We start from the raw sequence: 27,430 nt of genomic DNA, 5'->3' as shown, positions 1-27,430 counted from the left end.
CCTCCCTTCACTGGCCCCACCTTAGTTACCAATTCACACCCACCTAGGTTTAGCACCTAATATGGGTTTGGGCCTGGGGCTTAGCACCTAGTAAGGCTCAATCAAATACATTTAATCATTTAAAACAGTAAGAAAGTCCCAACTTAATTGATATTACACCCTTGTTTCATTTTAACCAGTAGTCCTATCCTTGCTGTAGTTTCTGAAAGAGATGTTATCTGCATCCAGAGAATGAACTGATAAACAGATGTGCAGAATAATTTTACATAAGTGTGTATGTGTGTGCGCGCACGTGCACCAATTTGTGTCTAATGGTAGTCATCTCTAGGGTAGGATGTGGGGGGAAAAAGAAATTTACCCGATAACTTTGGTATATATTTGGACGGAATAGCAAGTTGTACATAGATTTGTAGTCTCATGTGCAATCATCTTTTTTATTGTACTGTTATGAAATGCTTGTTTTTGTTCCATGAATTGAAAATAGAAAGAAAGGAGGGAAGGAAGGAAGGAAGAAAGAAAGAAAAAGAAAGGAATGAAGAAAAGAAAGAAGGAAAGATGCTTCCACATCAAGGTTAGGGTTAGAAAGCTTCTGGCTTGTTTCTTTCTTTGGATTTGATTGAGAACAGGACTGAGAATTCTGATCCACAGAAATAAGTTTTTTAAAAACAGAAGGAAAACAGTGGACACACATTTAGTAAGAATGGGACGTGCTTCCCTGAGTTCCAGACATTTTGGAACTTTCTTGATTAGGAAGCAATTTGGTCACTGCTGTGATCAGTTAGGTTATCTTTTGCTGTGTTTTGTGATTTATTTTTCCTAGTTCAAAGGGTTTTGTATCCCAACATCATTCATGTGGTTTTGTCTGATGAGCTATTCCTTCACCTCTTTTCAAATATATGAAAAGAGAGATACCAACTCCCTGCTAGCCCACAAAGTGCCTATAGCACAAAACTCCAAACATAGCCCAAATCAGAGTAAAATGCAGTGGGGAAATGTTTAACAGAATTAATTAAAAAATATAATGTGTTAATGTTATTTTGTGGTTTTCTATGTCAAAATGCAGCCTGCAGGGATCAGTTTCTATTTAACTTTGACACCACTGTACAGAGCCTCCCCTTTCCATCCTACCCTGGTCTTCCTGCCATTCTCTCTATAATACACAATACAGACAAACAGAATGGACAGAAAAATAAAGATATATGTATTTTTTAAACTAACCACTATTCTTGGAATGTAAATAGATTACGATATTCCCTATATCCCCTTAACAAACTTCTCCTATTCCCTGGGGGTAAGTATACCTTAGCATGGGAATCCATGGCCTAGAATAATCTGTTCATTGACTTCATTTTTAAAGAAAATTTGACATATCAATTAATCTATTTTGTTTTTACATCACTTTCATTCTCAAATACATTCCTACCTCCACCCACAGAGAGCCACGTATTTTAACAGAGGATAAAAAAGCACAGAAAAATCAGTTCCACAAAATTAACCAATATATCAAGAAAGTCCAACAGTATATGCAATCTTACACATTTTTAGTCATCCTTCCCCCACCATCTGAAAATGAAAGAGGTATTTTTTTTCATGTCCTGAGTCAAAGTGAGTCATTAGAAGCAAACAGGATTCAGTTTTGGTTATTTCTTCTTTCTATTTACATTGCTATGTATATTGTTAGTCCTGCTTATTTTGCTCTGAATCAGTTCAAATAATTTTTTCCATATTTCTTTGAATTCCTCATATCCATCCTTTCTTACAGGGTGGAATTATTCCATTATACTCATGTACTACCATCTGCTCATCTATCACCTATCAATGGGCATTGACTTTCACACAGCCTATTCTTGGTGAGGTCAATTCACAGAATCATAGAATTCGAGAGCTGAGATGGACTTCAGTGGTCATCCAGCCCATCCCCAAACACAAACTGTATTGTAAGAAAATATCCAACAAATGGTCATCCAGCTTTTGTTCGAAGAGCCCACCACCTCTCTAGGCAGCCTATTATACTTCTCCAAGTTCTTCCCACCAACAAGCCTAAATTAATATCTTTGCAACATCCACACATTGCTCCTAGGTCTGCCCTAGAGGGCCAAACAGAACAAGTCTAATCTCTCTCACGCAACTTTTCAAATATTTGAAGAATCATGTTCCTGTTTCTCCTTCCCAGGGTAAACGTGTTTAGTTACTTGAAGTCCATTTCTCAGGACACAGACTCAAGGCCCTTCATCATCCCAGCTGCACTTCTCTAAATATTCTCCCCCCTATCACTAGCAACCTTGTGACCTGCTGCTCAGAATTAAACACAGTATTCAGATGACATCAGGGGAGGCTAGAATAGTGTTACTATTAGCTCCCTAATTCCTAAATCTGTTTCATTTAATGGAGCCTAAGATCACATTAGATTTTTTTTGTCTTCCACATCACACTGTCGACTTATGTTGGGTTTGCAGGCCAGTAAAACTCCAAGATGTTTTTTTCAGAATTGCTATCTAACCACCCCCACCACCTGGTATTTGTAAAACTGAATGTTGTACTCCAGTATGAGACTTACATTTATCCCTACTGAATTTCACCTTACTAGATTCATGCCAGTATTCTAGACTGTCAATACCCTTCTGGATCCTAACTCTCACCTGATGCCTCGGCTCTCTCACCTCTGTGTCATCTGCAGATGTGACGAGCATGCCTCCTAAGCCTTTCTCCAAGTCACAGACATAAATGTTGAGCAGCCTGAGTGAAGAACAAACTCTTGCAACTGCACAGGAGACCTCCTGCATGGCTGATACTGAACCATTAAAAACTATTCTTTGTATTTGTTATACTCAGAATGCTTCACTCCAGTATGAATTCTTTGATGGGTAATAAGACGCTTCCTCTCTCTGAAGGCTTTTTTTCATTCATTACAAGCAAACAATTTCTGTACAGTTTTCATTCTCTGGCAATTTTGGGGTATTTCCCTCTTAAAAAAAGCTTTCCCATGGTCACTATGTTCAAAGGGTTTTTCAACAGTGTGAATTCTCTGATGAGCAATAAGGTTTGCCCTTCTACTGAAAGCTATGCCACATCCATTACATGGAAAGGGTTTCTCTCCAGTATGACTTCTCTGGTGTCTAACAAGGTTTGCCCTCCCACTGAAGGCCTTTCCACATTCATCACATGAAAACGGTTTCTCACCAGTATGAGTTCTCTCATGTCTAATAAGGTTTGCTTTCCCACTGAAAGCTTTCCCACATTCTTTACATGCAAAGGGTTTCTCTCCAGTATGAGTTCTCTGATGTCTATTAAGACTTCCCTTCTCACTGAAAGCTTTCCCACAGTCATTACATTCAAAGGGTTTTTCTCCAGTATGAGTTCTCTGATGGGTAATAAAGTGTCCCCTTTCACTGAAAGCTTTCCCACATTCATTACAAACAAAGGGTTTATCTCCAGTATGACTTCTCTGATGTGTAATAAGGTTTCTCCTCCGCCTGAAAGCTTTCCCACAATCATTACATGAAAAAGGTTTCTCTCCAGTATGAGTTCTATGATGGGTAATAAGGCTGGCCCTTTGGCTAAATGCTTTCCCACATTCATTGCATGCAAAAGTTTTCTCTCCAGTATGAATTCTTTGATGTCTATTGAGGCTTCCCCGTTCACTGAAAGCTTTCCCACATTCATTACATGGAAAGGGTTTCTCTCCAGTATGAGTTCTCTGGTGTGTAATAAAGTATCCCCTCCCACTGAAGGCTTTCCCACATTCATTACATATAAAGGGTTTTTCTCCAGTATGAGTTCTCTGATGTGTAATAAGGTTTCCCCTCACACTAAAGGCTTTCCCACATTCATTACAGTTAAAGGGTTTCTCTCCAGTATGAATCCTCTGATGGGTAATAAGGCTTCCCTTTTGTCTAAAAGCTTTCCCACATTCATTACATTCAAAAGGTTTCTCTCCAGTGTGGGTCCTCTGATGACTAATAAGGTTTTCCCTCCGGCTAAAGTCTTTTCCACATTCATTACATTCAAAAGGTTTCTCACCAGTATGAGTTCTCTGATGTGCAATGAGGTTTCCCCTCTCACTGAAGGCCTTCCCACATTCATTACAGTCAAAGGGCTTTTCTCCAGTATGACTTCTATGATGATAAATGAGGCTTGCCCTCTGACTACAGGCTTGCCCACATTCATTACAGGCAAAGGGTTTCTCTCCAGTATGAGTTCTCTGATGGGTAGTAAGGTTTCCCCTTTGGCTGAAGGTTTTCCCACACTCATTACAAGCAAAGGGTTTCTCTCTAGTATGAGTTCTCTGATGACTAATAAGGTTTTCCCTCCGGTTGAATCCTTTTCCACATTCATTACAATCAAAGGGTTTCTCTCCAGTATGAATTCTCTGATGTCTATTAAGACTTCCCCTCTCACTGAAGGCTTTCCCACAGTCATTACATTCAAATGGCTTCTCTCCGGTATGAATTCTCTGATGGATAATAAAATGTCCACTCTCACTGAAGGCTTTCCCACATTCATTACATTCAAAGGGTTTCTCTCCAGTGTGAATCCTCTGATGTCTATTAAGGCGACCCCTTTCACTGAAGGCTTTCCCACACTCATTACATTCAAAGGGCTTCTCTCCAGTATGAATGCCTTGGTGACTTTTGAGTATTTGACTGTCACTGAAGGCTTTCCCACACTCATTACATGCAAAGTGTTTCTCTCTAGTACGAGTTTTCTGATGACTTATAAGGCTTTCCCTGTGATTGAAGTTTTTCCCACATTCATTACATTCAGAAGGTTTCTCTCTAGTATGATTTCTCTTATGGATAATAAAGTATCCACTCTCATAGAAAGCTTTTCCACACTCACTACATTTAAAGCATTTCTCTCCAGTATGACACTTCTGATGTCTATTAAAGCATCCCCTCTTACTGAAGGCTTTTCCACATTTGTTACATTCAAAGGGTTTATTTCCGGTATGAATTCCCTGATGAACAGTATGTTCCTTCTCACTGAAGGCTTTTCCAAATTCATTACATTCAAAAGGTTTCTCTCTAATATGAATTCTTTTATGTTTCATCAAACTTCTCTTGTAGCTGAAGGCTTTCTCATATTGCTTACACTCATTTCTGTCTCTATTCTGATGGCCAGTAAAATCTGACCTTCTGCCAATAGCTATGCCATGTTTATTGTGCTCACTGTGCTTCTCTCCAGCATGTATTCTATGAAATTTAATTAGGTCTGAGTGGTACCTAAAGGGCTTCTTGCATTTGGTATACTTAAAAAAATTCTTCCCTAAGGAGAATGTATTACAAGTAATTAGGGCAGGAAAATCTTTGAAGCCCTTTCCAAGCATCTTATATTTATAGAGACTTTTCCCCATCGTTCCTTTCCAAAGTGCATCAAAGTCTGACCCAAAGCTCAATCTTCTCCCAAATGTATTACTCTGAGGTCCACTTCCTTTATTAAAAGTTGCTCTGGGAGTGATTGTTCCTTGTCTGGAGTGTCTCTCCAGGTTACTCCTTGGTTTTTCTAAATCAACATCATACTCCCCAGCTTTGTCCATCTTGCAATGCCAGGCTGCACCCTTTGGCAGTCTCTTCCTGGATGATGTTTCTATGCAAATATTCTGCATCAGACTGGAGTTCCTTGTTTTAAATTTGATCTCGTTACTAAGGGCATCTGAAAAAATAAAAAAAATTAAAAAAATCACTAGCCACTGATTCTGTACTGAGAGCAAGGAACCTTCTTTAGAACAAGTTCTAGTTTCTGTCTCTTCCAATAAACTCAATGATGCTCAATTTGAACCAGGTAGAACAAGGACTGATTGTCTGAACTGAAGCCAAAGACAGATAAAAAGACAGCAAAAGAGCACTTAGCTGCCTAGGACTAGTGAGTTATATTCCAGTACATTCAAACAATTATAGATGCAATAAAAACAACATTTAATGCAAAGCCAAATTATCCTTTGTATAACTAAAGAATGGAAAGCCAAACAGAAAGGGGGAAAAATCAGCAGAGAAGTATTGCTCAAATGAAAAAATGCTCAACTTAGAATTTATTTTAAAAAAGTGGACAGAGTTAGAAGACCAGAAGCAATTGGGGAAATCTTAAGAATTACTAGGCTTTTCCCAAATTGGGAAAATCGAAAGAATCAAACCAATGTATTTCAAGAAAGTCTGTGCGTGTGTGTGTGTATGTATGTGTATGCACATACATACAGGTGTGTATATATATATGTTTACATATGTATGTATATGTATATATTTTAAAACTTTGAAGAAAAAGAGATTAAAGACAGAATTTATTGATCGCCAATCTACAATTACAAATTCACATAGATCCATTGTTGTCAATCTACAACAGCTGACAAATTAATTTTTTAAAACAGCCAAGAAGAAAGGCACAGCATACCAAGTAATAGCAATCTGACTTGTTATGAAAATTTAAAAATGACAAAACCCTAAAAATCATATACTAAATGTTAAGAGATTAACTTTATTTCTTAATGAGATAGGGAATTATACTTTCATTTCAGTTTTCCTTTTTAAAATTCAGTTTTATTTTCAGCTCTGAATTTTTTCACCATGTCCCATACCACTTAAGAAGGCAAGAAAAACCAAATCTATCACAAATACATATAGCCATGCAAAACAATAAGGAATCTTTTTTTTTTTTAATCCAACAACCTATTTTAATAAATGACTTAAATAAAGGCACAGGATAATGAAATGTGGAAATGACATAAACTTGGGAGAAATAGCTAACAATATACATGAGAATTAGGCTTCACAGATTAAATCAACAGGCTGAAATTCATAAGAAATGTAAGAGATAATTATCAAGTCCTACATTTTGATACAGAAACTCATTCCACAGTTACAAAATAGGGGAGGTATGGCTAGAGACCCAGTTGCCTTTAAAAGATGCCGGGATTTTAGGAAGCTCAGCATAAGTAAAGGAAAGATGGGGGCACATCTGGCAATAAAGACTCTCTGAAGCTATCCTCAAGAAGGACTGCAGTCCAGAAAACAAAAGGTCAATGAACTTCCCTGGTCAGACTATACCTGCAGGACTGAATGACATATTCCAACATGGCGGACAGCCTCGGATTCCATAAAGGGACCAGAGGACCTTCAGGTGGGAGAAATCTTTTACACACTTTATGCACCAATGACTTAATCTACAGAGGGACTTTCTCATGAGGAATTTCCTCCACCGACAGAGATACCTGATGCACGGAGAGGTTGATCCATCTATTCAGAGTCACCCAACCAGTACGAGCCAGAGGCTCTTGTCTTCCTGATTCCAAGGACAGTTCTCTATCCATCATGCTGCCTCTCAAAGAAGACTAATGGGGGATGGACCCAAAAGGGAGAATGAGGAGCAATGGGTTCAAGTTACAAAGAGATAATTATACTTAGGCCTGCTTAGAGGGGAAATTTCTTAATGATTAGTGCTTCATAAAAGAGGAATGGGCTGCCTCTGGGCAATGTAACAGCAATTTAGATTTGAAGATCTTTCCCACACATTAATAGGCCATGTGACCTATTTACATCACAGGAAGTCACATGTGGTGGGAGGAGCTTGCTGAGAGGAAAAGGAGGCTGTGTCACAGGAAATGCTGAGACAGCCATTATGGCTGTTAATGGCCATCATGATAGTCAGAGCTGAGGTAAAGAAAGTTGACCTGTGATAGCTGTACTGAGTTTTTGGGAAGGTCCCAGCAGGGGATTGGAGAGGTTTTGGGATGGCGAGCCTCCATGTTGTGATACTGTGTTTAAAGTTCCTTGCTGTTATGATAAAGTGGGCTGACTGGTTGTAGGAGCAGATTGCCTGGTTATGGGATGGTTATCTGGTGTCTGAATAAATGTTTTACTACTTCTGTCTCCTATATGGAGAGTCTTTCATACTTTGCGATACGGAACTACATAGGCATATTCACAATTATTGCTGATGCTGTATTTACTGCCTTGTTGTTACAGGCAGTGATTTTCCTCTGAGCACAAGCTGTACAGTCATTTGTCAGCAATCAGGCATAGGCTGTATTAGATGTCCACAAGGTTCATCCAACTTGTAACTTTTATGATTCTGTGACATATCTAAAGTGAGACATTTATCTTAATTATGGAGAATTGGTATATTTTTTCTATTAAAAATTTTTTATATGGAAGACATTATAATATAAAACTGAAAAATAAGCATAAAAGAAAAATAATTAAAATCACATACAAGGTATACCAACGTCTTAGTGCACTTTTAAGCTTTAATAGCTTAAATTGTTTCAAATTGTATTCCTGAAGAGACAATATAAGAACCATCTGGCTACCTAAAAACAGTGATTAAAAAAAACAACAAAAAACAACCTGGATACTATATTTTAAGAAATTACAAATGATAATGGCCCACAAGGCAAAGTGAAAGTAGAAAAAAAATCTACTCATTATTGCCTGAAAGAAACTGCAAAATGAAAATTTTGAGGAACATTCTGGCTACAGTCCAGAGATTCATTAAAGAAAAAATACTGTTAAGTAGCCAAAAGTAAGAGTTCATGTAGCAATGGACCACAGTCAGTACCACACATGATTTAGCAGCTACCACTATAATGGGGAGGAAATTTTGGAATATAATATTCTAAAAGCCAAAAGGCATAGGCTTACAACTAAGAATAACTTACTACCTTGCAAACTGAATAAAATCCAACAGAGGAGAAAAATGGACCTTTAATAAAATAGAAGATTTTTAAGTATTCCTAATGAAAAGAAATGAAGTGATACTATGCAATTTAATCCCTGGAGTCAAGAGAAAACTAGAAAGGTAAATACATTTGTGCCAAAGGAAGGGGGTGGATGATAATAAAATGTTTATGTTTACTAGAAGGAAAAGATTCCAATGGCCCTTTAGAGCCTTAATGTCTTCAAAAGTCACAGAGGGAGTTAAATGAGATAATAGAGGACTTGGAGCGTGAGCTGCCGTATTTTTATGTTCACAAGAGAGGAAAGAAAAGGGAATTCAGTAGGTAGACATAAGGAAGAAAACAAATCACTAATGAAGTCAAAAAGGGAAAAAAAGGGAAATTTACAACAAATTGGGTAAAAAGGCAATAATCAGAAACTATAAACTATTCACTGGAAGGTTAGATATTGAAACTGAAGCTGAAATACTTCGGCCACATAATGAGAAGAAAGGATTCACTGGAAAAGACCCTGGAAGAGTAAAGGCAAAAGGAGAAGGGAGCAGCAGTGGAGGAGATGGAGAGCTGGAAACAAGAAACATGAACCTGGACAGACTCAAGAGACAGTGGAGGGTAGAAGGCCCTGGCATGCTATGGTGCCTGGATCATGAGGCGTCAGACAGGACTGGATGACTGAACAACAACAACAACATTTTGACCAATTCTTTTCCAAATAGATGACTTAAGTGAAAACAGATAATAGTCAATAAGAAATAAAGAATTTAGAGAATGTAGTTGAACAAGAAATAGAGAATTGAAATAATTCATTCTCAGAAAAAGAAACTGAATAAGTTATGAGTAAACTTCCAAAATAAAAACTCTAGGTCAGATAAATTTACAAGTGAGTTCTATCAAATGTTCAAAGAATAATTGGTTTCATTGCATTAACTTTATGTGGAAATACACTTCTGTGATACCAATATGCTTTTGATGCCTAAACCAAGGAGAAAAAAAAGCAGAACACATTATAGACTAGTGTCCCTAATGAATACAGACACATATTAAATATTAGCAAAGGAGCTATAGCAACGTGTTAAAAAGAGTATACACTATGACTAAGTGGGACTGATAGTAGGAATGACAGACTAGTTCAGTGTTTTAGAAAAACTATTAACATAGCTGGCCAAATTAAAGACAAAAACAATTTTTAAAAGTCATGATTTTAACAATAGATGCCAAAAAAGGCTACTGACAAAATTTTGCTAAAAAATCTAAAAAAAAAAAAAAATACAGGATTAAGTGATCTTTTCCTTAAAATGGTAAATAGTATCTATCTTTATTTTAGAAAACAAAGAAACAACATAATATTTATTAGAGAAACACTAGAGGTCTTTCCATGAAGACAAGTGGTAAAATAAGGTATTTCATTATCATCACTATTATCACTAGAAATGCTCATTATAGCAATAAGACAAGAAAAAGAAACTGAGGTAATAAACAATATGTGAGGAAGAAGCAAAATTATTGACTTTTGCAGATGTGTTGACCTATTTAGAGGTGCCTAGAGATTCAACTAAAAAACCAAATGAAACAGTAACTTTAGTAATACAACAGAATGTAAGATAAATCCACACATTTTGTATTTTTAGAGAAATTATATTCAATATAACAAGAGAAAGTGTAAATATTTGGGAGTCTACACGCCAAGACATATATAGGAACTATGTGAACACATTTACAAAACATTCTTTAGAGAAACATAGACAAATAATTTAGGGCATATTAATAACCCACGTTTGAGTAGTGCTAATACTAAAAATAAAAGGACAACACTCCCTAAATAAATTTACTTATTTACTGTCATACCAATCAAACCACCAAAGGATAACATTATAGAGCCAAAAATAAATAATAAAATTATATCTGGAGGAACAAAAAAGTCAATAAGCTTAAGGCAAATAACAAAAAAAAGTGGAAAAAATGGGTATGCAGGTGCCAGTTGGGCATTTGTTTTAACAATCCGGCTAGCAGCTGTTGTGGGGGTGAAAGACCAACATAAGCCCAACAACAAGACTGCTACCAGCACACTGCAAAGGCACAGGTTCTTTTGATCTGCTTTAGTAAGGAAAGCAACGTTAAGGGGTTGACAAGCTTACTTTAATTCAGTACACGAATACCATTCACTTAGTTCAGGGGAAAAAGCCAGCACCCTGAACTTCAGAGCAAAATACAAAGTACAAACATCGACAGACAGACCTTGTCTGATTCAAATCCCAATTCATAGTTACCAGAATTTAGCAAAGTCCCAACATCTGGGTTATGAGCTGGAGGGCTCTTAGCTATAGCTGCCTGGAGTCTCCTCATTAGCTCACCAGCACAAGTAAGAGCCCTGCTCAAATGGCTCTGTATTGTCTTCTTATACTGTTTCAGACGTCATCAAGCATCGTCTGAGCGACCAGAACCTAAGCTCCTGTGATTGGCTCTGATTTTAGCCCCTCCCCTTAGGACCCTGGGAGCTTCACGCCCACATTGGCTTAGCCCCTAATAGGGGTCTGGGCCTGGGGCTTAGCACCTAGCAAGACTCAATGAAATACACTGAATTACTCAAAGGAAACAAAAGCCAAACTCTTCAAGGGCACCTGGTTGAACTAAGTGCTAAGAGCCCATTTTGGTCACCAACACACTCCACCCCTTGTTCCAGGATACATAATCTAATCAGCCATGGATCCTGGAACATACATTGTGATCCAATTACGCAGGAAACTAAAACATATCATTCACAACAAACCAAAACATACCATTCAGTGACATTCCCAAATATTGGTTTACAATTCAATTGTCCACCCCTAGGTCAACGCAAGTTAATCTCTTTAGCTCATAAAGTACTTCTTGAGCATCACCCTGCCACTGCAGGCTTTTCCCCAGTACCCTGAGGCATGGGCATGCTTTAGTTAGTAAAGTCCTAAAGCAAACAAACAAACAGAGTTGTCTTGGGGATGTCTCCTCCCCAAACTGCGGTTTCAGGCTTCCACTTGGCACCCAAAGTCCCAATTTCAAATAAAGAGTCCAAACAAAGTTCTTTTGGGGTCTGTTCTCCCTTTTATGTTCCAGTCCCCGGTTCCAAGTCCTGAGGGGTGACTGGACGATAAAAGCCAATGGGGGGGGTCCCTGGCACTTTCCCCACCCCAACAAAAACAAATCCACGCCTCCCTCCTGGATCCCAAGCAGCCCAAGAGGCAGGGACCAAAAAGGTAGACTCAGTGCCTTGCTTCAAAGTTTCCATCTTACCCCAGGGCTGAATTCCAAGCCCCCAGGTTCCTAGTTGTCTAGTTCCAGCTGGTCTCTCCTGGCTTTTGCCAGAATCTCGATTGCAATATAGGTGATTCTCCACCTTTTTGCTCACCTCAAAGTTCTCTGCTCTGGCTGGGAAAGGCAGGGAAAAAACACACTCAGCGTCTTGCTGCAAAGTTTCCATCTTGCCCCAGGGCTGAACTCCAAGCTCCTGGGTTCCAACTCCAGCTGGCCTCATCTGGCTTCTGCTGGAATGTAGGTGATTCTCCACCATTACGATCCTCTCACCAAAGTCAGCTCCAAGGCAGCTCAGCGCTTTCAGCTTTCCAAAGTTCCCATGCAGTCTTCTGTTCTACCTGGGTCAATGTTTCGGCAGCCGCTGTCTGCTTCTTCTTTCTTCTTACCAGCCACTCCAGCCAAATCTGCAGCACAGTCCTCTGGGGCCATGCTTATCAGCTTAAGCACTCAGAAGAAGGGATTATCTCCCAGGGCCACTCCCAGCACTTCCACCAGCCTGTTTTCCTTCAGGCCTTTGTTGCTCCTGGGCTCCATAGAACCATAGCCACCCCAAGTACAAAGACCAATCCAAAAACTGGGAAACATTCAGACACCCCAGTACCCCAAAACGCCATGCTTTCCTATTAAAAGGCAGATCCTGCGGACTACGCCATTTGTTTCAACAATCCTGCTAGCAGCTGTTGGAGGGGTGAAAGACGAACACAAGCCCAACAACAAGAACGCTATCAGCATGCTGCAAAAGCACAAGTTCTTCTGATCGCTTTAGTAAGGAAAGCAACATTAAGGGGTTGACAAGCTTATTTTAATTCAGCATACAAATATCACTCACTTAGTTCAGTTCACTTAGCACCTAGTAAGACTCAATGAAATACACCAAATTACTCCAAGGAAACAAAAGCCAAACTCTTCAAGGGCACTTGGTCAAACTGAGTGCTAAAAGCCCAGGCCCAAACCCCTATTAGGTGTAAAACCTATGTGGGTTTGGATTGGTAACTAAGGGGGGTCCAACTAAGTAGAGGTGCTAACTCCAGAACCAATCATAGGAGCCTAAGTTCTGGTCATTCAGGTGACGTTTGATGACATCTGAAATGCTTTAAGAAGAGAAGACAGAGCCATCTGAGCAGGGCTCCCACTCTTGGTGATGCTGATGCAGAGACTCTGGGCAGCTGTAGCTAAGTGCCCTCCAGCTTGTAACCCGGATGTTGAGACTTTGTTAAACTCTGGTAACTATGTATTGGGATTTGAATCAGACAAGGTCTGTCTGTCAATGTTTGTACTTTGTTTGTATTTTGCTTTGAAGTTCAGGGTGCTGGCTTTTTCCCCTGAACTAAGTGAATGGTATTCGTATACTGAATTAAAATAAGCTTGTCAACCCCTTAACGTTGCTTTCCTTACTAAAGCAGATCAAAAGAACCTGTGCTTTTGCAGCGTACTGGCAGCATTCTTGTTGTTGGGCTTGTGTTCGTCTTTCACCCCCACAACAGCTGCTAGCCGGATTGCTGAAACAGTATTACAAAGTATTAATGATCAAAATTATTTGGTACATTGGCAAAGAACAAAAATGTCAATCAGTGGAACAGATTAGGTATCCAACACAGAGAACCCAATGACCATGGTAACAGAGTGGTTAATAAATTCCCAACGCCAACTGGAAGAGTAAGGAGTCACAATTCTCCAAAAATTCTGGGAACACTGAAAAGGAGTCTGGCAGAAACTAGGTTAAGATCAGTAAATGTCTCACATCCAGATATAAAAGGTCATATCATCGTGAACAAATCAGAGGAGCAATGAAAGAGATACTTTTCAAAACTATGGCTAGATGAAGAGTGGATGACCAAACAGGGAACAGGAAAAACAAAGATAAAATGGACAACTTTGATTGCATAAAATTGAGAACGATTTGCACAAATAAAATAAATTCACTTAAAGTTAGAAGGGAATCTACCCAGCAGAGTATAATCCTTCAGGGGAAAAGATGGGAATTCAATGAAATAGAGGACTTTCAAGCATTCTCAATGAAAAGACCAGAGCTGAATAGAAAATTTGACTTTCAAATACAAGACTCAAGAGAAGCATGAAAAGATAAACTGGAAAGAGAAATCATAAGGGACTTATTAAAGCTGAACTGTTTACATTCCTACATGGAAAGATGATATTTGTAACTCATGAGACCTTTCTCAGTAGGTAGATGGAGGGAATATATATATACATATATACAGACAGAGGGCACAGGGTGAGTTGAATACAAAGGGATGATATCTAAAAAATAAAATTAAGGGGTGAGAGAGGAATGTATTGGAGGAAAATGAAAGGGAGAGGTAGAATGTGGTAAATTATCTCACATAAAAGAGGCAAGAAAAAGCTTTACATTGGAGGGAAAGAGGGGAGAGGTGAGAGTGAATGAGCCTTACTCTCATCGGATTTGGCTTAAGGAAGGAATAACATACACACTCAATTGGGTATGGAAATCTTTTACCCTACAGGAAAGTAGGGGGGAAGGGGATAAGAGAGTGGGGGCATGATAGAAGTGGGGCAGATTGGGGCAGGGGCTAATCAGAAGCAAATACTTTTGAAAAAGGACTGGGTTCAAGGAGAGAATAGAATAAATGGGGGACAGGATAGGATGGAGGAAAATATAGTTAGTCTTTCACAACATGACTATTATGGGAGTGTTTTGCATAACTACACACATATAATCTATATTGAATTATCTGCCTTCTCAATGAGTGTGGGTGGGGAGGGAAGAAGGGAGAGAATTTGGAACTCAGTCTTAAAAACAAACGTTAAAAATTGTTTTTACATGCAACTGGGAAATAAGATATACAGGCAATGAGGTACAGACATCTATCTTGCCCCATAAGAAAGTAGGGGGGAAAGGAGTAAGGGGGGAAGGGTGATAGAAGGAAGGGCAGATTGGGGGAAGAGGTAATCAAAATGCATGCCATCTTGGGGTGCGGGGAGGAGAGAGATGGGTAGAAAATCTGGAACTCAAAGTCTTGTGGAAATGAATGTTGAAAACTAAAAATAAATTAATTCTAAAAATTAGAAGGGAAACAGCTGGGGAAAAAAATCTTTGCATCAAGTTTTCTGATAAAATTCTCCTATGTTATACAAGGAACTAATTGAAATGTATGAGAACAATAAGCATTCCCCCAAAAAAGAAATGGTCAAAAGATAAGAAGAGGTCTTTCTCAAAGAAATCCAAACTATGAAAAACCATATGAAAAAACACTTAATTCTGCAAATTAAAATAACTTTGAGGTTTCAGAGGGACCATTAATGTACTGTTCATGCGTTCTGAAGCAGTCCAACAACTGTGGAAAGGAACAGCAATTATATTCCCAAAGTCACTACAAAGCACTATAAAGCAAAAATGCTTTTTGACTCAAGGACACACTACTAGGTATCTCAAAGACAGAGAAAAGTACTCCTTCCACATACATAATTTTCTGCCCATACATGCAAAGATATTTCTATAAGCACTTTTTGTTCTGTCAAAGAGCTGGAAACTAAGGGAAGGCCCATCAACGGGGGATGTACAAGAAACAAAGAGAGGATGAATTCAGAAAAACTTAGGAAGAATAAACAGAACCAGAACAATTTATACAATCACCATAACACTACAAAGAAAAACCAATGTGAAAGAAGCACAATCAGCATCACTACACAACTCTGTGATGATGAAGCCATCCACCACGTGGCAGGTGGGGGCTCCTGGGCAGAGACCTTCATCTTCAGGCACAGCCGTGTGGGTTTGCTTTGCTAGACTAAGCTTATTTGCTATAAAGGGTTTTTTCAATAGTTAGGGTCATCTGGAAAGAGGAGTGATATGAGTGATAACCCTCAAAAAATAAAAGGAGAGGCCCTGTAGCATTTTTTAAAAATGGACTGACAAGAACAAGAGGCAGTCAGGAAGAGATACAGACACAGGAAAATTTTGTAACCAACAAGTTAAATTTATTAAATAATTTTGAAAAGAAATAAGCAATATGGAGTTGGGGGATTACACAGGTAATTCTTTTTCAATTCTTTGTATATAAACATATTCACGTTTGCTGACCTGCCTGCTGTTCACTCACCTAGAAAAGACGCTCTGGGGCCTCTGCCCTCAGGACTCCTTGCTGCTTCTTGCATCTCCAACAGGCAGGTCACATCCAGTCTGGAAATGGGAATCCCTGCACACAGGGACATAAGGTAATCCGAATTTAATTACTCAAGGACAAGCAGGGTGTGCAGGATGACCGAGTTGTCTAAACACTTGGTTTTGCCTCCCATTGGGGCAGGGGTCCCAATCCAGATCTAACTTCTTGCCCACCTCTGCTGTCTGTCCCAGACATGCTAACTGAGTGACAAGCTCTACAGGCTCCATCCAAAGGCATCTTGCAATCTAAGCAACAGCTATTCTTTCCCCATTTGGTCTTTCCTTCTTAGAGTGCTCCCAGATCCTTTACAGAAGGCTCTCAAGTTTTCGATGCAACCAGAACAACATTATCCTCAAAGAGGAGACCCAGAAGGACCTGACTATCCTTAGAGATTCCCGCCTCAACCTCAGTCCCAGAGGTGAACTCCACTGTACCTTGACTGCCTTTAGGCAACTGCAAAGCTCCGTTGATGCCAAGTTTCCCTAGCTTTGTTCTGACACCAACATTCTACCAGGACCGTACTAGGGAGTGGGGTTTAGGACACACAAGTTTCTCAGGAATTAAAAATGAACAGAGGACACAAAAGAGGAAGAAGATCATGGTGGGTAAGCTGCATGCTGGCTTCCTTGTGGCTGCTCAAATAAGATACTCCATCTCCCAATCAAAGACAGCATTTCTTCTCACCTTCCTCACCTTTCTCTGGGCTTCCTTCAGGTCACTGCTAAAATCCTACCTTCTACCAAAATCCAATCCCAATCCCTGCTTAATTCTAGGGCCTTTCCCCTGTGGATCATCTCCAATTTAATCTGTCTATATTTTGTTTGTACGAAGCACTTTGTATGTTGTTGCTCCCATCTAACTGTGAGGTTCTGAAGAGCAGGGATTGTTTTAGCCCTTCTTTGTTATGACTCTTAGCAGAGTGCCTGGCACATAGTAGGGGCTTAATAAATGTTTACTTACTTGACTGAGCAGGCTATGTAACATGTAAGCAATGAGGAATCCCAAAGAATAGGAACAAAAGACCTCACTAAGGGAATATATGTTAGGAAGAGGAGAGGAGCTGGCGTGTGGCAGGGGAGAAGCAAGGCAGGTGGGGGGCCCAAGAGCTCCCCGGTAACCTCACAATCTATATCACAAGAGAAAAAAGAAGGGCCACACACATGGGGTGGAGCCCATACAACCCTCAGGGAGAATGGATGGGTCAAGATCTGAATTAGGCTCAGAGGGAAAATCAATCCACTCTACACTAGGAGAGGAAGACGCATACCAGAGCCTGGGCATGCCCACCAAAAATGCCTCCGCTGAGAAAATCACATGGACACGTAAGAAAGCAAGCAAGAGGTACTAAAATAACATCAGATCATTTGGGGGAAGAAGCACAATCAGCTATGGGGATCAGGGGTGTCCTCATGTAGAAGGTGACACTTCAGTTATGCAAAAACCTGGAGACAGGAGGGGGGATGCACTATCTGAAGGAGGATGAGCGTAGTCCACTCCCCTGGACCTACAGAGGGCAAACTGAAATGATTGTGAAGAGCCCAGAAGGGTAGGAGGACCCCATGTCGTGAAGGGCTCTGGATGCTAAAGAGAGGACCAGATGGAGAGTTAATCCAGAGCATTCTCTCTGTTGGCCACAAAGGGGCTGGAATGCTTCCAAAGCGACAGGCAGTCTGAAATATTTTTGTCAAAACTCAGTTCTGCATGTCACACGGCAGGGAGCTGCGCTTACCCACAAAGACCAGGTTCTCGTAGGTCTCCAACATCACGTCCCTGTACAGAGCCCTCTGGGCAGGATCCAGGCATCTCCACTCCTCCCTGGTGAAGTCCACACACACATCCTTGAATGTCACGGATTCCTGAATGAAACACACTCATGCTCAGCCAGGGACCACGCCTCCTAATAGCTACCACTTTCCTACTTGTGGTGGGCCACACTCCACACTAGACACAGTAGCTTGTACACATCTGATTACCCATATCACCCCGGCAATCCTCTCCAAAAGGAACCCCAAAGAAACCCATGCCCTTTACTCCTGAAGCCCCAAACCATATGAGACAATCAGCCTCCATCTGACTACTGAACACACAACGCCAACATTGGCAATCACGGTCCAAATGTTAATCTCTTCTCAGATACATTCGGAAGATCCCTCTCCATTACTGACCAACTTGCTCAGGAGACAAAATCCCAAGCTCAGAATTCTCGACAGTATTTTTAAACATTAAAGGCCTCGGTTTTCTCTCAGGGCATCACTTCTTTGCTCCTTGGAGAGAGCTCTGAATATTAGATTTTGTTCAGTGACTCAATTACTTTTTTAGAGTCAGTGGTTTAAACTAGGGGGCCCTTGTGTCCCCTGCTCTCATGTGACCCTTCAATCTTTTCCAACTCAAGCACCCCAAGTTCATTCAAGGGATCCTCCTCTGACAAGAACTCAAGCTCCTCTGGGGCAGCTATGTGGCGCAGTGAGTACAGCACCAGCCCTGGAGTCAGGAGGACCTGAGTTCAAATCCGGCCTCGGACACTTGACACAATTACTAGCTGTGTGACCTTGGGCAAGTCACTTAACCCCAACTGCCTTGCTTTCCCTCCTCCAAAAAAAAATGAAAAAGAAAAAAAAACAGAACTCAAGCCCCTTCTGCATCCTGGATAGCCTCCTCTGGACATTCTCCCACTTGTCTAAGCAGCCTTCCAAAAAAGTGGGGCTGCAGAGGGAACACAGCCCTGCTGAATGTGGCCACGATGGGCACCTAAGGCTGCTCTTGCCCACACCGCTTCTTCTGTTCCTCCCCCACGCCCTCTATTCCCTACCTCCCTTTTCTCTTCTTCTGTCTCTATCTTTGTCTTTGTTTGTCTCTTGCTTGTGCAGACGAATACCCACCAACAGAAAGTAAGGTCACTGGGGGAGGGGTAGCTTCACTTTTACCTTTGTGGCACTGGTGCCTGGCACACAGGAGGCACAGAATGCTGTTTGCTGAACTGAACTTAAGGAGAAAAGAGGGAGAAGGGAGGAGACAGAGGAGAGGAGAGAAGGGAGTCAGGAAGAATTCGAACTCACCTGAAATGTGGCTACGAGGAAACCTGAAGTCAGTCCCTCCTTAGACTCCATACTGCTGCCAGGAGGCGGGCTGAGCTAAAGCGGAAAGCAATCGTGAGGAGCAGAGAACACTCAGCCCCAAGCCCTTCTGCATTATCAGTGCTGCCCCTTAGATCACCCCCTATCCACCTTCTCTACCCATCTTACACTGCTGAAGAATGTCTAGGTGTACTGGCCACCTGCTCCTTTCATCTCCCCATGGGCTTTCCAAACTGTGAAAGAGCCTGCCAGAGAAGGCTGGTGGGCCAGTGTTGCTTGTGGAGCAGCAGGGGGCCCAGAGCTGGGGTTGGCAGCTGCAACTGTCCATCTGTCCCCTACCTCTCTCTTTCTTCTCTCTCTTTCTCAGTGTGCCCCACACTGAGAAGATTACCTTCTCCCTGCCAATCCTCTGGAAATCCTCACCTTTTTCCCCAAGGACTCAAGCCAAGTCCTCCATCATCATGACCTCCGTGTTATTCTCCCAACATGACTTCACTCAGGACCTCTCAGTCCAGCAAGGATGACCAGGAACTGCCAACCTCCCAGGATCTCTTCCTTCCTATCAGGCACTGCCCTGGAGCTCCAGGGGAAAACGTCAGGCCACAGTCTTCTCCTAGAGGCATCCCCCATCACTTTCCCCTTCTAGTAAAGCTGGGACCTGGGGGCTCAAAAACAAAATTACTTCAACTGAGGCCCTGTCTTTGGGGCTCAGATCTCTGTCTCCGGCTGGCCAGTGTACCCCTGGTGCTGCCAGCTGGGGCCCTGAGGTCACTACCGAGGGCTACTCATGCCAGAAAGGAAGGGGGCAGCAGAAGAGGCCTGAAATCACAATCACATAGTATAACTCAGGTCCTTTTGAGACAGCCACTGCCCTGGGCATGCAAAGGAACTGGTGGTGAATTTCATTCTTTCAGGAACATTTAAGGGCAAAAAAATGCACCCACAGAAGGGGAAACAAGACCCTATGGACCAACGAAATGGTTAGCAACTCCCCAGAGGCCATGGGCATTTGGTGAGGAATGTTTTGGCCATGGCAATGCATCATCATCATCATCACCTCTCTCTCCTCTCTCACACACATTTTGCTCAGGGTGTGTGCCAAGGGAACTTTTTAAGATGACCGTTTAATGAATAACTTAATAATAAAGAACATCATTTTTATTTATCATATGCAAGAAAGGAAACCCTAACCTAGTTTCTTTTTAAATAAACAGGTGAACTTTGCTTTAAAATACAAACTTTGCAAAGAGCTCCTTTTAATCACATCTTCTCCTTAAAATAAAATTCAGAATACCCTTTTAGCCTCATTTTCTTGGCTAAAAAAACCACTTCCTCCCCTGGCACTACTCTTCATTATCAAGGCTAACATAGGAGATCATGGCCTGGTGACCAGAGGCATCACTTTTCAATCCTATGTTATGGTTTTTGCCTTCCCTACCCATACTGATGGAGGCCCTGGAAAACAAAGTGAAGAGAAGAATCAGAGGGGAACAAAAAGGTCCAACTGAATTTTCCCCAAACAGGCTGGAGAACACTAACAGAAGAGGCAGAGGCCTCCTGAGGTGCAAAGGAGAAAAGCAGAAAGTGTGTAGACTTAACAGAACTGGGCTCGCCAAGCAGAAACATCCCCGTAGCCAGTAAAGCACTGCCCCTCAGACAGCATGGAGGAGGGTCCAGGATTGACTGCTGACCAAGCTACTAGACATACCTACTTACTCCAGCAGCAGTCTCACAGAAGTAGCAGAGGGGAAATAAATAAGAAGCAAGGGAAGGAAGCAGGAACTGATCACGGAGTTATAGCTGGAAGACCCCAGAGAATGGAAGATACACCAGCCCCAAGAAGGCTCAAGATCCCAGGGGCTACCAGCACATATACACCAAGAACACCCTGTACATAACTATGCACAAATATATCCACCTGAACTTTCACATACACAAAAGATATACACACACATCAAAACACTAACACTTACATGCATGCACCTTACCTAGGCCATATACATACTCAGTTCAGCCACGCAATGAAGCATTTCTTAGTCAGTTAGACAATAAACATTTATTCAGTGCCTACTATGTGCCAGGCATTGTGTATAGAAAGGCAAAAAACAGTCCCTGCTCTCCAGAAGTGCATACTCTAGTAGGAGAGACAGCATGTAAACAATTACATACAAATAAGCTCTGGGCAGGATAAATTGGGGATAATCAACAGAGGGAAGGGACTAAAATTAAGAGGGATTGGGAAAGGCTTCTTGTATAAGATGGAATTTTATCTAGGACTTGAAGGAAATAAGGGACACCAGGAGGTAGAGATAAGGAAGAAGAACATTCCAGAAATGGGGGGGTGAGTCAGCGTTGCCACACTGAAGAATGTGGGAGGCTGTAAGGCAGAAGACTAAAAACTGTGTGTGTGGGTGTGGTGGGTGGTAGGTTATTAAGTAGGGGTTGACATGATCAGAGCTGTACTTTAGGAAAATCACTTTAGTGGCTGAGCGCAGGATGGACTGAGGCAGGCTACTGTAATAGTCCAGGCATGAGGTGATGAGGGTTTGCATTATTGGAAATATCAAAGGAGAAGAGGGGATGTATAGGAGCAATGATACAGAGATCAAATGGACAAAGGGATGCTGCAGAAGTACAATCCACAAGAGATGCTACAATGGTGAAATCCACAAGGGATGCTGCAATGGTGAAATCCACAAGGGATGCTGCAGAGGTGAAATGGACAAGGGATGCTGCAGAGGTGAAATGGACAAGGGATGCTGCAGAGGTGAAATGGACAAGGGATGCTGCAGAGGTGAAATGGACAAGGGATGCTGCAGAGGTGAAATGGACAAGGGATGCTGCAGAGGTGAAATGGACAAGGGATGCTGCAGAGGTGAAATGGACAGTCCTCGCAAACAGCTTGGATATTGGGGGGGAGGGGTAAAGGAGTGAAGAGCTTGAAGATGACACTTAGGTTGCAAGCCTGCGTGCCTAAGAAGATGGTGGGATGGCCCTACCCTTACAAGTAACAGGAAATTGGAAGAGGGGAAAGTTTGAGGAAGAATGAAGTCTTTGGGCATGTGGAGTTTAAGAAATCTACAGGACCTTTAGTTCAACAATGGGCAGTTGAAAATGTGAGACTGGGGGTCAGCAGGGAGGTAAAGTCTGGGAATCATCAGCACAGAAGGACAGGGGTAAAGAGAACAGGACCAGAGACAGAACCGGTGGGACATTCACAGTTTGCAAGCATGACCTAAAGATCCAGCAAAGGAGACAGGGAAGGACTGGTCAGAAAGGTAGGAGAAGAACCAGGAGAGAGCGAATGGTATCCCAAAAACCTAGAGAGAAGAGAGGATTAAGGAGAGACTGATCAACAGTGTTAAATGCCATAGAGAAGTGGAGAATGAGGAACGAGAAAAAACCACTGGATTTGGCAACTAGGAGATCACTGGTAGAATGATAAGGTCAGAAGCCAAAGAAGAAAGTGAGAGAAGCGGAGGCACCTATTGAAGACAGTCTTTTTGAAGAGTTTAGCCACAAAAGGAAGGAGAATATGAGATGATAACTGACAGGGTTGGCCACCATCTCATCATTCACGACTCTGTGCTTGCACGTCAAGGTTGTGCCTCCCAGACCTGCAACCCTGCTTCCGGCCTGGGGCCAGATGTCATCCCAGAGGGCATCCGCTGTGGGGCAGGGGCCTGAAATCCCTGCCAGCACTACCATCTACCAGCCGCCTTACCTACACAGACAAGGAATCCCAGGAAGTGCAGCCAAAGACCAGCGGCTCCTTCCAGACCAACCTCAGTCACCAACCTTAGGGAGACGGGTCCAGTCAACAGCCTGGGTAGGTGTTGCATCCCCAATCTCCTTGGCAGCCACAGCCAGCCAAGACCCAGAAAAGTTCAGGGCACCATCGTATGGGTTCAACATGGGAAATGGATGGTTTTATTGAGGGAGAAAAGAAACCCAGGGATGTAGGAATCCCAAACCAAAGTTCCCAGGGCAAGGTCACCTGGAATGAATTTATGATCTCAAGCATTCTTTTTTTTTTTTGGGGGGGGGGGGGCAGGGCAATTGGGGTTAAGTGACTTGCCCAAGGTCACACAGCTAGTACACGTGTCAAGTGTCTGAGGCCGGATTTGAACTCAGGTCCTCCTGACTCCAGGGCCGGTGCTCTATTGACTGCACCACCTAGCTGCTCAAGCATTCTTAAAGTCAAGCTCACAAAGATTCATTACACTTTACAGCAGGCAAGAGTTCTTAGGGAACTTGCAACCTTAGAAGGGTACAATGACAGCTTAAATAGGAGATTTGGGGGTGAAACATGTCAATTAGGTGTTTTGGGGTGGGATTAAGGAGTGGTTAAGGCGTGGTTAGTTCTTAAAGGAACATGCACATTTAGTAGCTACTGCGAAGGCATATTACCCAGAGTTCACTGGGAAATAGCCCAAGAGGAGGGTTGCTAGGATGTGTAGTTTTTGACTGTGAAAGGTCACTAAGTTAACTAGCGGTCACAGCTGACTCAAATATCTAGGTGGCTTTCATCAAATGTCTTGTTAGACAAAATAAATGTAAGAGAGTAGACATTTGACTATATCTAGGATACATATCAGTAAGGTCAGTGTGAGAAACGTGGTTTTGGGGATCACTGTACTTCCCCAAATTGTGAGACCACGTGACTTTGGGGATCACTGGACTTCGTAGGCAGGGCCAAAGTCCTGAGGAAGAACCCTGTGATAATCCCTAAGGAAGGCAGTACAGACCACAGGACTCCCAGAGGAAGACCAAGTGGTAGCCCCCCCCCCTTAATCTGTGGGGATCACAGGGCCTCCTAGGGGTCAGACCCTAAGGAGGACCCAAGTGATGTCCCCCTAGGACAGCGGTAAGATCACAAGGCTCCCGAGATAGGGCCCGAAGTCCCAAGTAATGTCCCCTTAAGAAGGCTGTGCAGACCACAGAGTTCCCCAAAGGAATCTGGAGTGGTAGCCCTCTTAACACCGCAGCGGGGATCACAGAACACCCCAATGCAAAACCCAGGACTAAGCCCACAACAAGCTTCCGCTGCCCATTGCTTTCCTTCACTTGACCTTAGGAAGATCCATGTGATTTACCCATTCTCACCCAAAGAACTCAAGACCAGAGTGAGCAGAGGAAGGCATTTTATTACGCCTTGGGAGAACAGGTGTAGTGATCACTGGGACACTCACACTGACACAGCTGCAGGAGCAGGGGTAACCATTCCCTCCACTCCTGCTAGAGTTATGGTTAGTTTACAATCTTTATTTTTTACATAGTTTTCCTAGGTTATACAGTTTATATAAATAGGATAATAAGGATACAGAAGCAAAAGTGACGTTAATTAGATTTTCCTTGTCTTAGTTTAGGATTCAACTACATTCTTTTACCTCCCCTACTTTCCCTCTTTAACATATGCAAATTACGCAAATCAGTAGGCCTGGACCCTAGATAAGCTTGAACTGGTTCAAGGGGTTTGGCCTCTCTAATTCCCCTGCCTTCTCAAAAAGCATGTGCATGCCTACAAGCCTCTGACCTCTCACCTGACCGACCTTGAGGCCTGGTCTCTGCTAAAGCTGGGGTGGGGGAGGGGAGGGACGTACACCTTTAGTTCTGTGGAAACAAAACTCCTCCTCCCATTTCTTACATCAGTAAAGTGGTGAATCATGACCCAGTGCACAGCCAATTATCAGTACACAAGAGTCAGTCTACAGACAGGCACAGTTGCTTACAGTATCAGGACAGATAAGTATTTTGCTGGGGCCCACTGCTCTGCTTAGCTAGAGAGAAACTGCCAGGGCCAATGCCCTGAAGCTAGGGAAAAACACGACTTCAGAACTGGATGGGCTTCTGGAATTGGGGTTCAGGCACAGGCACCCAAGCAGAGGCCCTTAGAATTAGGGTCCAAGTACGAGCACCCAAGTACCCCATCAGTTTCATCAGGGAAGCTGGACTAACACCAACGTGGCTCCTGGCCCTGAGGACCACTGGACCTTTCCACGCTCAGAAGCTGAGACCCCCTGAATGTATGTGGTCTCCCCTTAGGCTGCGAGTTCTTAGAAGGCAGCGTTTGTCCCCCTTCCCTTTTAAAGCCCCCCCAGGAATCACCACAGAAAAAGCTTTATAAACGCTTCCGCCGGGTCGTGGTGTTCTTGGATGAGAGTAAAACATAAGAAGGAAGGAAAGACAGGTCTGGCCCGGGCTGCAAAGGGCTTCCGATCCACAGTCTGGGAGTAAAGCTTGAGGGACGGGTGGGGGCGGGGCGAGCCGCAAGGGAAGAAGCCGCCTGGTGGGCGCTGGGAGGCAGGGACTCTCTACCAGTAGAGCGGGGGCAGGTGGAGGAAGGGAAAGGAAGGCAAGGGGCGGGAGAGCAGAAAATGACGACGCATTTGGGGTCTTGTTCGGCTCCCGCTGCTGGAAGGGGGAGGAGGGGTTCTGAAGGGTGGGAGGGGAGAGCAGAGGGACCTCGAGGGAAGTGGGAGGGCGGACACACTCACGCGCACCCTAACAAGCGCTTGCACGTCCATGTGCACTGGCGCACACTCAGGAGCTTACATACACCAACTGCATGCGCACACATCCTTTCACACGCGCGAACAAAAAACCACAGCCGCAGACAGTCCCCCAGGACTGGGGGCTCAGGCTTCGGGATCGCGCGTGCGCACCACCGGAACCGACGTCAACCGCTCTCACTCAGCTAGTGGCCCAGAGAGCCAGACCGACAAGGACCTCAAAGTGGCTAACGCGGGGCTAGGGGCGGGGTTGGGGAGGCGCGTGCGCGGTGCCCCGCCCTCACTCCCTGGCACCGCTCAGCACAGGCACCTAGGCAGGGGGAGGGGGAGGGGGAGGAGACGCAGGAGCTGGTACCACGCGTGCTCGGTCATACCTTGCCTCCCTCGCTCACCTCGGCGGCTCCGAGAGGGAAGGCAGCAGGGAACGGAGCGGGGAGCTGCTGCGGCGGTTGCGGTCTTACTCCCTTCCCCCTCTCTGGCTCAGCGGATCAGAGGTGCACTCAGAAAGGCGGAAGAATCATTCCCATGATGCATTTCACTCTGCGGCAATGTTGACAGCCTTCAGAGCCAGGCCGAGGCGCAGCGGGGGCCCTCCGTAAAGCATGTTGGGAAATAGAGTGCGGAAGCCGAAAGTCCTCCCCGCGCGCTTTGGGATCGTTGACCTAGACTACATATCCCAGAAGGCATTGCGGCCTTCCTTCCCAAAGTGTTGAGTCTGCGCACTGGAGGGAGGCTTGTGGCACTTGCATTCCTGGCCTTGCTTTCATTTCCCTGGGCACTAAGCCTATTCGGTCGTCCCTTAGATCCGTTGAAAACAGTAACTGCTTAGTCCGGCCCTTATTTAACAGATAATTGAATGATTCAGGACCCCGCCCTGCCAGGGCTTCAGTTTCCTCGTCCACAAAACGCATAGGACCCCTAAGGCCCCTTGCGGCTCCAGCCCTCTGACCCTGTAACCCCACGTTCAGTTCTGTGGGTCACTCCTAGTCTGACCGGGAGAGAGAGCTCAACCCCCCCCCCCTCCACCTTTTAGGGATACCGGGTTTCTCTTGGTGCCGTCACTAAGACCCCTGGATTTTCACGTGAACTTTGTCTGGATCCGCCGCTTCGCCCCCTAGTGGTGCAGTTGGGTTTTGTAACTAAGACCTGATAATGATCCAGGTTCAAGTTCACCAGGTTAGTTACTGCCCCCACAGCCAATCAGAACAGAGCCACCCTGAGGGGAAATTAGCTCAAGGCGAAATTTCCCAAGTCAGGGATTTATTCCAAGGCAGTAAAGAACTGAATCTCTCTTGGATTCAGGAAAAATCCAGTCCCTGACAAATACTGTGGGACAACGTTTCCACCCGTCTGCCCAATGCTTACAGGTAAGGGAAGATTCGGCTGGAACTTACCCCGGCGCGTGGTGCAGGCAGCTGGTCTAGAATTGATTGCCGCCGGCTGCTTATACCGGGTTTCCCAGCCAATCTTGGCGGAGAGCGACGCTTGAACACGTTAGCGGAGGTCTCTGGGATAACTGAACGCCATGAGCCGGTGCTCGTTTACTTCTGTGGGTTGTCTCACTAATGGATCCGCTTTGTGGTGTCAGCTTCGTCCTGTTGGGCCCCTTTCCTTCCATTTGTCTTTATTTTCTTTGACACTGTGTGGGTCAGAGACCACTACCCAAAATGAAAATATCCGGAGGCTCCAAGTTACTTAGAAGCAGAAAGGAGTGGATTCCTCTCTTGAGAAAGGACACCGCCCCTCCCC

At 43.4% G+C, this 27,430-nt stretch overlaps 1 protein-coding gene across 1 annotated transcript; it reads right to left on the bottom strand.

Annotated features, from left to right (window-relative positions):
- Positions 1-1,054: 1,054 nt before the first annotated feature.
- LOC118855882 (zinc finger protein 665-like) lies at positions 1,055-19,813 on the bottom strand. Its single transcript, XM_036765914.1, has 5 exons — positions 19,593-19,813; positions 19,152-19,226; positions 17,825-17,951; positions 16,033-16,128; positions 1,055-5,652 (listed from the first exon to the last, which is right to left on the bottom strand). The coding sequence occupies exons 2-5, from the start codon at positions 19,200-19,202 to the stop codon at positions 2,900-2,902; spliced, it is 3,027 nt and encodes a 1,008-aa protein (XP_036621809.1). The 5' UTR covers positions 19,203-19,226; positions 19,593-19,813; the 3' UTR covers positions 1,055-2,899.
- Between the last annotated feature and the right edge of the window lie 7,617 nt (positions 19,814-27,430).

Source organism: Trichosurus vulpecula, chromosome 7 (genome assembly GCF_011100635.1).
Source record: "Trichosurus vulpecula isolate mTriVul1 chromosome 7, mTriVul1.pri, whole genome shotgun sequence".
NCBI lineage: Eukaryota > Metazoa > Chordata > Mammalia > Diprotodontia > Phalangeridae > Trichosurus > Trichosurus vulpecula.
This window is presented reverse-complemented; position numbering and strand designations above follow the sequence as displayed.